Below are 12,609 nucleotides of genomic sequence, written 5' to 3' on the forward strand. Positions count from 1 at the left end.
AAAACTAGAAGCTGTTAACTAATGAGCAGTTGCAGCTTGCACTATCAGCTGCTTGGGGATGCATGATGAATGTTAGACTTGGCTCTTTCTAATGAAAGCCTACAGTCCACTAAATCCATAAAAAAGTGAAAGGGAAGAGGTAATTTGACTTAATACATTTGTTATTTGAATATATTGGGTCTGCTGCCTCATTTTCTCTGGATCCTCATGATTCACTGGATTAACTAATTCATCAAACATCTGTCTAGTATGTACCCTCTATATGATACCATCTGTAGTGTCAAGATGCTCAAAAGACCAGAAGGCGGAAATAGGGTTGGAAGCAGGTAAATATAATAAAGTGTAACAGGAGGCACAGTGGAAATCTGTCCAAAGTATATAGGGAGAGTAACCATGCAGGAAAGGTCTTTATTCTTGGTGTAGGGGCGGGAAGAGACATCACAAACAAAGGCTAAAGTTACCAGATATCTTTGAGATCCATACATATCGTCTAATGGCTGAAACAGTGGCTGAGGATGCAGTAGTGTGTGGCGGAAGAAGGGTAAGTGGACGAAGCCAGACATAAAGGTCTGTGGTTGCCATTTTAAGAAGTTGGGATTTTATTCTCTAGGAAAAGTTTTAGGTGGGTAAAACATCCTTATCAGATACACTTAAAAAAAAAAAAATGGATTCCGAGAAGGATAGATTGAGCATGACTTGGAGGCAAGGAGATTCCTTAGGACAGGATGGCACTGAGCAGGCACGATGTGATTCCAAAGAAGCCAGTGGCGGGCAGAAAGATGTCAAGGAAGTTAGACCTTATAGTATTGGTGTCAGTTTAAAAATACTGTCTTCAGCAGCAGCTGCTGATGAAACTGAGGCTCAGGAAAGCGATGTAGCCAATAAATATCAAGGAGAATATTTCTCCATGATTCCACTGCAGTTCGAGAAGCTGAGTATTGTGGCATTTATCACTCTATGCTGTAAGACACCAAACTATGATGACTTGTTTACAGCTCCTTCTGCCCTGAGACATTAAGCTTCTTAAGGTTCAGAGCCCAACTACCAAATCATATGTGCATGCCTTGCATGGAGCCTCATATCAAGGAGTGCTCGTTAGATGTTTGAAGAGGAAAAGTCCTGACACCAGAGGCTCTTCCACATGCAACACATGGCATGGAAACATGAAGGCTTGTCTTACACCCGCCCGTTTCCATCTTGCCTCCTGAGGGGGCCAGAGCAAAGTGACAAAGAGGTATACTGGGCAGGTGATGCCTTTTACAATGCTTTAAAATTTCTGATCACTTCATCCTTTCTGAAAATGCATCCCTGCTTTCAGAAGCCTGCTTTAAAATAGCAGCAGTGAATATTTAAAATATAAAAGGTGGCCATAAAAGATGACGCCTGTTGTGACACTGTCTTCTATGGTCTCACCATCCACAAATCAAGCAGGATAATTTGCCTTCTTATCTTTCTTTTATGGTAATTCACGTTCTAAGCTGGATTGCACTTTATTCTTCCACACAGGTCCGTAATGCCTCCTGTCTGGCTCTTTCAAGATGGAGGAGAAGCCGGCGGGAGAGCCTACTCAAGTGGTGTCTAAATTCAAACTTCCCACCAAGGGAGAGAGCACAGGACACTGGCTGGTGGAGGGTCATGCTCGTATATGGGAAGTTCTAAAGACAGAGGAGGTAAGACAACTCTAAATGACTCGGTACAATGGTGGATTTTCTGAGACTTGAGATTCTAATCTTCGTGTAGTTAGCACCACAGAGCATCTTGGCAAAGTTTTGTTCAGGGTTCGTTGGCACACCCACACCCAGTGAACAGTAGGTCAGGAGTGTGTCCCTTTGACATTAATGACATCATAGTGATTTAGCCAAAACAGGTGGCCCTGAGAGGTAGGGCTTCTTCAAATACCCAAGTAGACATTCTCCTTGTAGAATCCCACCAGTCCTAAATGGGAAATCAAATCATAGTGAGAAAGTTAATTCCTAAAGATCAGTCATAACATGTGGACTTGCATAAATTCATTGTTTGGCATCATGTGGCCAAGTGTATCAGTTAGGGCTTTCAGGTTGCAGGCAACAGAAATGAACTCTGACTAATTTAAGCAAAATGGGAAATTACTGGAAGGTATTGGGAGGCTCACAGAATTGGTGAGAGGTTGATGAAAACTAGGCTTGGAGGGGCACCTGGGTGAGCTCAGTCTTGATTTCAGCTCAGGTCATGATCTCACAATTCATGAGATCAAGGCCCGTATCAGCTTCTCTGCTGACAGTGTAGTGTCTGCTTGGGATTCTCTCTCTCTCCTCCTTTCTCTGCCCCTCCCCCTGCTGGCATGTACTCTCTCTCTCTCTCTCAAAATAAATAAATAAACTTTAATAAAATAAAATAAGGAAAGGAAGGAAGGAAGGAAGGAAGGAAGGAAGGAAGGAAACAAACTAGGCTTGGAAAGAAGATAGGAGCCAAGTTAGCAAGAGCTGCTCAGGGTACTGCCCCTGGTATAAATTCCAGTCTTTCCCCAACCCTTTCTTTATTCTTACATGTATCTGCTCAAGATGCAAAGCCATGGCAGAGAGGGGCTCACTGCCAAGCTTAGTCACATGTCTTTTTCCTGGTTATTCTGTAAAGGGAAAAAGAATCTTCCATGAGAAATCATTATAGCAAATCCTCACAGCACCTGTGTGTTTGGAATCCAAATCTCCATATATCCACATGTTGTGGCAGTTCTAATTCAAGAAAATAACAGAGCAACTGCAGTGTTAAGCATGTGCATACCGCCCAAGCAAATGTAAACCCTCTCTATAGCAATAACTGCCCAACAGGTTTTTGTTTTTGTTTTTGTTTTGTTTTGTTTTGTTTGTCTTTTAAAGAATAAAACTCCATAAAGAGCAGTTGAAGTCTCTACATGTCCCGCCTATGGTCAGATAAGTGAGGTACCGAGGGAACCAAACTTAAGGAAGCACTCACTGTTAGGTTTGTGTCCTGCACTTGAACAAACTTGACAGTTGATGTGTCCTTATATTTTGAAGAGCCTTGCTTCCCTCACCCTAAGGCTGGCTCTGACACCCAATTTTATTCTTGTCCCCCTTTCCCCCAGGTAATCCCTCTTCTGAATTTGGCATTCATCATTCTTATGCATAGTTCCATACATATAGTATATCCCTGTTATCCACATATCCAATATGTAGTATTGATTTATATCTTTTAAGTTTTGTATAAGCTTTATACTATATATTTACTTCTATAGCTTGCTTTTATTTATTTATTTTTTTGACTAACATTTGGTGTCTATCTTGCCTGTTTTCTGTGCTTGAGATCTGTAGTTCTAACTTATTCACCTTTGACTGCTTTTTATATTCTATTGATTGAATCAAATTTGCTTATTCTCTTATTAACCTTTAGGATTTTTTTTCAATGCAAGGTTGTAGAATACATTTCTTTAGCATAGATACTTGCAAGTGGCCTGCTGTATTATAAAGTATGAAAATATTCAGTTTTACTAGTTATTATCAGATCGATTTCTAAGATGGGACATGAATTTCTATCCCCACTAGCAGTGTCTGAGAATTCCCCTTGTCGCATACCCTCACCAGTTACTGATATTGTCAGACCTTCAAATATTGGCTGATCTGGTTGTTTTGAAATGGGATCTCCTTGTTTTATTTATTTATTTTTTTAATATTTTTATTTATTTCTAGGAGAGAATGAGAGAGAGACAGGGTGAGCAGGGGAGGGTCAGAGAGAGAGGGAGACATAGACTCCGAATCAGGCTCCAGGCTCTGAGCTGGCAGTCAGCACAGAGCCCGATGCGGGGCTTGAACCCACAAACCGCGAGATCGTGACCTAAGCGAAAGTCTGATGCTTAACCGACTAAGCCACCCAGGTGCCCCGGGATCTCCTTGTTTTAACATGAATTTTCCCACACGGATAATTAATTATCCTGGCACCATTTTTTTTTTATTTTTTTACAAATAGTTTATTGTCAAATTAGTTTCCACATAACACCCAGTGCTCATCCCCACAAGTGCCCTCCTCCATGCCCATCCCCCCTCCCCCCCACATCCATCAGTCCTCAGTTTTTGTCAGCATTCAAGAGTCTCTCATGGTTTGCCTCTCTCCCTTTCCCCCACCATTTCCCCCCTTCTTCTCCTCCTTGTTCCTCAGTTAAGTTCCTCCTAATCCTCCTATACGTGCAAACATATGATATTTGTCCTTCTCTGCCTGACTTATTTCGCTCAGCATAACACCCTCAAGGTCCATCCATGTTGCTACACATGGCCAGGTTTCATTGTTTCTCATTGCCATGTAGTATTCCATGGTATAGATAAGCCACATCTTCTTGATCCATTCGTCTGTTGATGGACACTTAGGCTCTTTCCATGTTTTAGCTATTGTTGAGAGCCTAGCACCATTTTCGAACGCCCATAATTTCTTCTTTAGTTTGTAATGTTCTCCTGTATCCTGTTTCTTTACACCCTCTCTCTGCTGATGTGATATTCCCTCAACTCTTTTAGCCTTAAAGGAAACATGGATATCTAATAGGACATGTCCTTCCACTGAATTACTGCTTTTCAAAATTGTGTTGGCTGTTTGCAGAAATTATGTTTTCAATATGAAGTTAGGATGAGCTTGTCAAGTTCTGAGAATATAAAGAAAAAGCAAAGTCTGCTGGGAATTCGATCAGAATTGAAATAAATTTGTTGATTAATTCAGGGAGTATCAACATCTTCATGATATTCGGTGAATATCTTGTCTAATTATCAACCTTAAAGGGATATTTCAGAATTTCACTTTGACTCTTTCACCAATAGTTTATCCTTTATCACTTTGTTGTAAGATTTTTGTAACTAAGATTAAGGAAGTTTTTTATTTTCCCTTTTTTACCAAATATTAATTTCTTTACATTGTAATATTCGATGTCTACAAAATAATATGCATGTAAGTTATAGAGTGTGATACAAAAACAAACACTTGTGAGTTTACAGCACATTCATATGTAGATTCTTCCAATTCTATCCCCTTGAAACCTTTGCCTGAAAAGATAGCCATTTTCTTGAACTCTATGTTTGACTATTCTTTAGCTGTTTAAACATTTTTATTGAAAATATATATGTCCCCAAACAATATTGTTTAGTTATATAAACCAGTTATATAGTCTTATATATATATGATCTAGATCTGACTTCTCTGGTGACTCACATGTTTCTAAGATTTTTGGTAGAAATTCATTAATTTTCTCTGTTGAATAATATGCCAATATGTGGTTATGCCATGACTTATTTATTCATAGTTACATCCATGGATATTTTAATTATTTAGCTTTTTGGCATTATGAACAGTCTGTTATGAACATCCTGATACATGTCTGTGCCCTGGTGTAAGAGTCCTCCATGTGTGAGAATCTTTCTAGGTTAATACCGATTAGGTGAATTTTGTAGTCGGGTACATGCAAGTACTGTTTTGCACGTTATTGTCATATTGCTTTCAAATCAGTACCAATTTATACTCCCACCAGCAGTGCATAGCAATTATTCTACATCCTTGCCAACTTCTGTAATTGTCAGATTTCTTAACTTTTTCAATCTAGTTGCTATAAAATAGAATCTCATTCTTCACTCATCAATTCTTGGTATATCTCAATTCCATCTTAGCTAATTTTTTTTCCTCTTTCTTTAGAATTACTTTTCTGAGAATCTAGCTATAGCAAAAGTCTTTCTTTTCTTTTTTCTTTTGGACTGAAGATGCCTTTATTTTGAGCCTACTCTTAGAATGATAGTTTGGGTGTGTATAGAAATGTAGATTGATTTCTTTATATTACAAATGTTCCATTGTCCTCTACCTTCCATTGTTTCTGTTGCAAACCAGCTAAAAGTCCAATTTTTATTTCTTTGGATTAATGTCTTTTCTAACTTTTTAATCTTCTCTACATTTTTGCTGTTTTGTAGTTATATTCTTCTGTATTGAGGTGAGAGTTTCTTTTTATTTAACCTCTTGGAATTCATAGGGATTCCCAAATATGTGGATTGTTATCTTTCATCAGTCTGGAAACATTTCTGTAATTTTCTTTTCAGATTGCTAATTGTTTTTGCTTCATTTTACTTCTATAACTCCAACAAGATTTATGTTTGTTTTTGTCACTCTTTGCTTATGTCCTTTTACTGCTTTTTTTAGAGTTGCTATCCTTTTTCTTCTGTGTTGTGTTCTGATTAATTTTAGATCTGTCTTTTAATTAACTAATTCTTTCTCAGTTGTATCTAATTTGCTCTTTAACTCAACCATGCAGTTTTAAATCTCAATTGTTCTCTTACTTCTAGAAGTTTCGTTTTGTTCTTTTTAAATTTTCTAGTCATTTTTTAGTGTCTTGCTTTTTCTTCATATCTTTATTTTTAAAGACTATTTGTCAAGAACTGTAAAGGTTATTAAATTGTATGCTATTTGCAAGTTAGCTTGCCAATGTTGTGTAGATCCTGAAAGAAGACATGAGACTCTTGTCTCAGAGACAAAGACTATTATGCATAGAAGAAATAGTAGCAAGAGTGTCAGCATGTTTGTTTTGGTTCCTTATGTCACAGTTCCTCCAGGGCCTATGTAACTGCCTGTATGAGAAAAGATTACTGACTTTGGGAAACTTTCCAGTTTATAGTAGATAGTAAGTAAGCCTGCACTTTCTCCTTGGGGGAGATATTACCTTATCCTCTAAGGTTGACAATAGGCTGCAAACACAGGCCTGAAAAGTGGTCTGGTAATGATCAGCCAGGCCTTGATCTTTCGGCATATAGGACAAGACATGAAGAAACAAGAGAGACTCATGGAGGAGTGTTTCTTAACAATATTAAACATAATAAGTAATATTAAATATAATATTCTGAGTTGGCAATGCTAATAACTGTGGGTCTTATTCTGCTATGTGTTCTTTTGTTGGCTTTTGCACATGATGTTTTGTTTCTTTGTGGGTTTTATGATTTTTGACTGTGAATTAATTTTTCTTGGAATGAAGGAAGTTTCCTCTATAGAGAATTTGCATTTGCTTCTGGGAGCACTACCAACCAGAAATCACTTTAAAGTCAATTCTTAGCTTGAGGTTTTTCAGACTACTCAATGTGAATACAGGCTGGAAGCCTGTGGATGAGTATATTTGTGGTATTAGTTCCAAGTAGAAATGACTCCCCCCTGCCCAACTCTCCGCAGCCCCTATTCATATTTTAAGACAAGCAACTTTCCTGGTACTGTTGTGGAGGGCATGTCATTCTTAATTCACCTTAATGTGGAGGAAATAACATTTTGGGGTCCTAGTTTTTTTTGCAGTGGAATTCTCTGTAGATTTTCTCTCTTGAACCAGCCCTGGATTTTGTCTGTTAGTCTGTGTGTTGTTTAAAGTAATAAAACCTATATTAGAGGAACACTAGTTCTACATCAAACACAGTCAAAATTTTAAGTGGCTTAACACAATAAAAGTTTATTTCTTAATCATATAATAGTCCAATACTTGAGTTCATTCTTTTAAAATTTTTTCTGTTTTACATTTATTTATTTTTGAGAGATAGAGTGAGACAGAGCATGAGCGGGGAGGCACTGAGAGAGAAGGAGACACAGACTCTGAAGCAGGCTCTGAGCAAGCATTCAGCACAGAGCCTGATGCGGGGCTTCAACCCATAAGCCGTGAGATCATGACCTGAGCTGAAGTCAGACACTTAACCATAAACTGAGCCACCCAGGCACCCCTTGAGTTCATTCCTAAAGGAAAAGCATAAATTAGCCCAGCAAATGGGATTTTAGAAGAGGAATGGTAGAAAATATTCCTGGAAGAGGGAAGAGTGTGCAAGGAGCAGTATTAGAGAGAATGTACTGTGGTTTAGAGCATTTGTAGCACAAAAGGAAAGACAAGAGTTGAAACTGACAGGGACCAAATAGTGAAAAGTCGTATGTGCTCCCTTCAGAAATTCAGAAATTATCTTGTGGGTCTTGCAGAGTCATTGAACGGTTTTAGGTGGCGCTAGTGACATGGTTAGATTTGTTTTTTAGGGGACGCCTGGGTGGCTCAGTTAGTTAAGCAACCCATTTCAGCTCAGATCATGATCTTGTGGTTTGTGAGTTTGAGCCCCATGTCAGACTCTGTGCTGACACATCAAATCCTGGAGCCTGCTTCAGATTCTCTGTCTCCCTCTCTCTCTCTGCCCCTCCCCTGCTCATTCTCTATCTCAAAAATAAATAAAAACATTATTAAAAAGTGTTTTTTTAAAAAAGATTTGTGTTTTAGAAATGTTAGGATAGCCTGGAACACTTTGAAACCTTCTAGTTCACTTTGGTCTCTTTTATATCTAGATTGTGCTAGTCTGTGCTCAATGGGGAATTATGTGGGGTTGTTCCTTTTTCAGGATGGGGACTCTCTCACTTCAACTGGACAGTCTGTTCTTGAGATCATGTTCATTAATTTTAATTCTACTGCACTATAAACCCAAAGCCCTGGCAGACTGCTGGACATGGGTTGAAATAAAAACCTGATGATTAATGAATCATTTTCATAGTATTTATGTGATCATATATCATTATTTTGTGGTAATATGATGTTTCTCTAAATTGTAACATGCACCAAAATATTGTTGTCTGTGAATACAAGGGTGATTCATTTGGTTCTCCATAAAACAGCACTTAGCAGTGGTGATCTTTTTTTTTTTTTTTGGTCATTGCTGATTAAATTTACATTGAGTCATCGGCCATGCCACTGGACTTATCTGTATCCAATGTTTTACATTTGTGAGAAGGCTGCCAAGATAAGCAATGATATCCATGGCTGTGGAACAGAGATGTTCTGTGTATGAAAGGAAACTAGTGAATGCCCGTATGGAGACTGGACATATGACCTCTTCCTCTCTCTCCAGCTCAGGAATGGGGGCCCGCATTGTAACATTGCATTCTTGGAGGAAGAAATAGTAATGTGTTCATCATGCATGCTTTGGAGATTAAATCACACTCATCTGAAGCACAGGAAGAGAGAGAATTCAAATAAAAAAGTAGATGACAATTTGGATGAGCAGTAGGGGTGCATTGCAGTAATCTTTTTAGAGCCAGCTCTTTGTTGAACCTAAAGGCTATGGTTCGATGACAGAGCTGGGGTTCTTCTTTGGGATTCTGAATGCAGTTCTTTTAAGCTCTGCCACAAATTTTAGTATGAGGCAAAGGGATAGAAATGTCCTGCTTAGGAAGTTATTAATATATAAAAATGCCTTGAAGTATTTTTGCTGGAATGAATAAAGTAGATGTATCATCAGTAGCAGGAAATGGAATTTTGAGACTGTATAATATTCATTTGGGATCTATAGGGGAGGGAAAATATCATTGATTGAGCACCTTCCCTGGCTCAAGAATTATATTTAGTTGGCACTTTCAAAGTCATCAGTATATTTCATTGTCACAGCCAAAGGTATATTTTTCATAAGGAGTTTGAAGATTAAAGGTTAAGGCATATGCTCAAAAATACATAGCTGGTAGGTGGCAGAGGAACGTTCAAACTCAAGTTTGTCTCTCTCTATTTGTACACTCTTATTCCGTCAGGAAGTTGTCTACCAAAGTTGTTTAAATCAATCTGATTCTACATTTGGTTTCCTTTTTCAGACTTTAACTAATCCTGGCCAGGGCACACAGCGTCCTTTGCTCAAGAAATGCTACCAAGCTTGCTTTCATAGAGCTTGGCTCTACAGCGTCTGGTGGGAGTAAACACCAATGTACCCACTGGGTCATAGCTTTCTTCCATTCCTCAGAGTGTTGTCCCAGTGTATGTGACTGGGCTTCCATCTCAGGTCTCTCATATAATATCCCAGGATCTCATGGAGGCTGTGCCCTGCCCTTGACTTCATCCTATTGAAATGGAGCCCTGAAACTCTGCTAAACTCTTTGTGGCTTTCTTTTCTGCACAGCTGAGCTCTGCTCCATGTACCTCAAGCTGTTGATTGGGGTCCAATTGTGAACAGTCTGATTGTTTGGAACCTGGATGTTTTCATCCATTTCCTAAGCTCTTATCGCTTCTTTGGACATTAAAACCTGTCAGAATCACATCAATGTTTTCCTATGCCCTTGAGACACTGCTTACCAAACAGGCTATTGCCATGGGGCACAAACTTTTTATCAGGGAGTCTCTCTGGCTGCAATCTACCAAGTTTGTATCTTCTTATTTTTATCCATTGGCTCTTGTTGCCAGAGCCCCACGTTGCCCAGAGTAAGACCATTTGAGTTACAGTGCATGACAAGCCACGGGGCAGGGGTGGGGATATTCTGGATATCAAACCTTTCATTGTAGTTACATTTCAGTGTTGGTGTGAAAAGGTGCTTATGTACCACCTCTCCAAGGAATATATCCTTGACCCCTCTGGTCATGAGGTACATGAAAGTACTTGTATCTTCATATATTGCTGTCTCCCAAACTAGCATGTAAGTTCCTCAAGGGCAGGGCCTCTGTCATCTTCACCTATATATGCTCAATAGTATTCACAGTGTTTGGCACATAGTTGGTACTTAATATTTATTGAATACAGAGAATATACATAGGGACTAAGAACGTGGACTCTGGAACCAGACTTGCTGTGTATACTTGTCACATTTCTTAATCTCTCTGTACTTCAATTTCTTCATCTGTAAAAATGATATACTGATAAGATTGTTGTGAGAATTAATCAAATTATAATATGTATAGTGCTTAGAATGGTACCTTCTACATAATAAGCAGTAGATGTGGGCTTTTATTATTGGGGAATGAATCTGGGAGGGGGGAGGAGTACAAAATGTTACACCGTTTTGGCCTATCAACTGTACAGTAGCTGCTTTCACTCCTGGTATCTGAATTTAGGATTTCCCCTGCCTTCTGGAAGTCCCCACACTCCAGGATCCTTTCTGAGGTTAAATGACTACAGAAACTTGAACCGGTAGACACAACAATTGCCTGACTCTCATGAGACTGCCCTCACTGAAGTTCCTACAGAGTGATCCGTCAGGCAGGAAGACAGTCAACCCCAACTGAACAGCACTGTGTTGAGATACACAAATAGGTTTGGGGTAGTGTCCAGATGTGCGTGTTTCAGAACCACTTAGCCCTCCTCCTGCCTTACCCTGTGTGTGAGGCGTGCTTCTCGGGAGCAGTGTTCATGAAGCAGGGAGGACGGGCTGGCTTCTAAACCTTGTGTTATACTGGCTGCTGATTCCGTTGTTCAAGGTGACGACTTGAATGGGAAGGCAAACCCTTCTAAGACGATAAAGTGAGCAGAATTGATACAAAGATAGCTTTCTCCTGTAAAATCTCATAGACACTTTGCAACCAATTTAGCCTGCTCTGTTTGGCTCCCAGTTCTAGAACAAACCTGCCTTCACCATACTGGACACGAACCTCTAGGTAAGTTTAGAAAAGAAGGAAGGAAGGAAGGAGGAAGGAAGGAAGGAAGGAAGAAAGGAAAGAAGGAAGGAAGGAAGGAAGGAAGGAAGAAAGAAAGAAAAAGAAAGAGAAAGAAAGAAAGAAAGAAAGAAAGAAAGAAAGAGAAAGAAAGAAAGATGAAGAAAGGAAGGAAGGAAGGAAAGAAACAAGTTTCTTGAGGGCCTCAAAGTCTTTCATTCATGGGGTTTGCATTCATGGGGCTCTTAAATCTCCAAGAAAATGTTTGCAAAGCAGTTCTGTTTCAGGCAATTGTTTTCCACAGTGTGTTCACTGTTGACTTCAGGGTCTCTCTTTATTCCCTTGAAAACCCCATTGTGTCAGGAGAAGCTTGGCATGAGGCCGTAAAGAGGCAGGGGATGGTGGGAGAAGAGCTTACCAAATGAAATTGTTTCCATGAAAGGGAAGGGAAGTGACTTCAGTCCTTTAAGCTTATCACCCCTCTGAGGGGCCAAATACAGGGAAGAAATGACATTATTTAAATTTGTTCTTGGATTACAAATGTAGGGTGTTTGGCAGAGGTTGCCTATTTTCCCACAGCTGTGAGTAACTATTTTAAAGGCCCATCCTTTCTCAGGAGCCCAGGAGAGGAAATAGTTGAAATCCTTCACTACAAATTCTTCCTCTATGACCTGGAATCTGAGAAATTCACCTGATTCACTTAATGGAAATCCTGATCTAGGAATCTCAGGAAACCTTATAGATGAAGAAAATTTCAGTGAGGTAAAGACTGGGGGGTGGGGCGTTGCTGATTGGAAAGGATTAGCATCCTTTAAAGAATTTCACTCTGATATCAGTAGCATTCTGGTGTTCTCTCTGTTTAGAATGCCCTTCCTTCCCTTTTCCTAGCTAACATTTATTCATTCTCCAGACTCTGGAAATTGTCCTCAATCTCCACAGACCATGTCATGTGCCCTTGTCATTTTCCCCTTACCCTTTTTTTAAGAAGCACTTGGTGTCTTCTTAATGTACATTTGTCACATTATATGGCAAATGCTTATTTCAGACTCTTTTCTAGTGTACTATGAGCTCCTAACATGAGGCACTGTGTCTGTCTTATTCAGATTATATCACTGTAGTGTTGAGATATTGGTTGAATGAATGAACAAAGGAACGGACAGATAAACCACCATCTTGCATATTGATAAAGAGCACCTGAGAACACCCAAGTGACAGAATTTTGGTTGGGGGGGGGGGGGGGGTGTTGG

The 12,609-nt window shown here is 39.4% G+C and overlaps 1 protein-coding gene across 2 annotated transcripts in view; it reads left to right on the forward strand.

Moving 5' to 3' along the window:
* Window positions 1-1,517: 1,517 nt before the first annotated feature.
* Window positions 1,518-12,609, forward strand: part of RGL1 (ral guanine nucleotide dissociation stimulator like 1) — a 163,529-nt gene continuing 152,437 nt past the window's right edge. For both annotated transcript variants that reach the window (XM_077763256.1, XM_077763258.1), the window contains exon 1: window positions 1,518-1,670. In XM_077763256.1, the coding sequence (XP_077619382.1) occupies window positions 1,539-1,670 (132 nt within the window). In that variant the 5' untranslated portion in view covers window positions 1,518-1,538. The remainder of the gene's footprint in view (window positions 1,671-12,609) is intronic.

This window comes from Crocuta crocuta, unplaced genomic scaffold (assembly GCF_008692635.1).
Source record: "Crocuta crocuta isolate KB4526 unplaced genomic scaffold, BGI_CrCroc_1.0 scaffold3, whole genome shotgun sequence".
In the NCBI taxonomy this organism is placed as follows: Eukaryota; Metazoa; Chordata; class Mammalia; order Carnivora; family Hyaenidae; genus Crocuta; species Crocuta crocuta.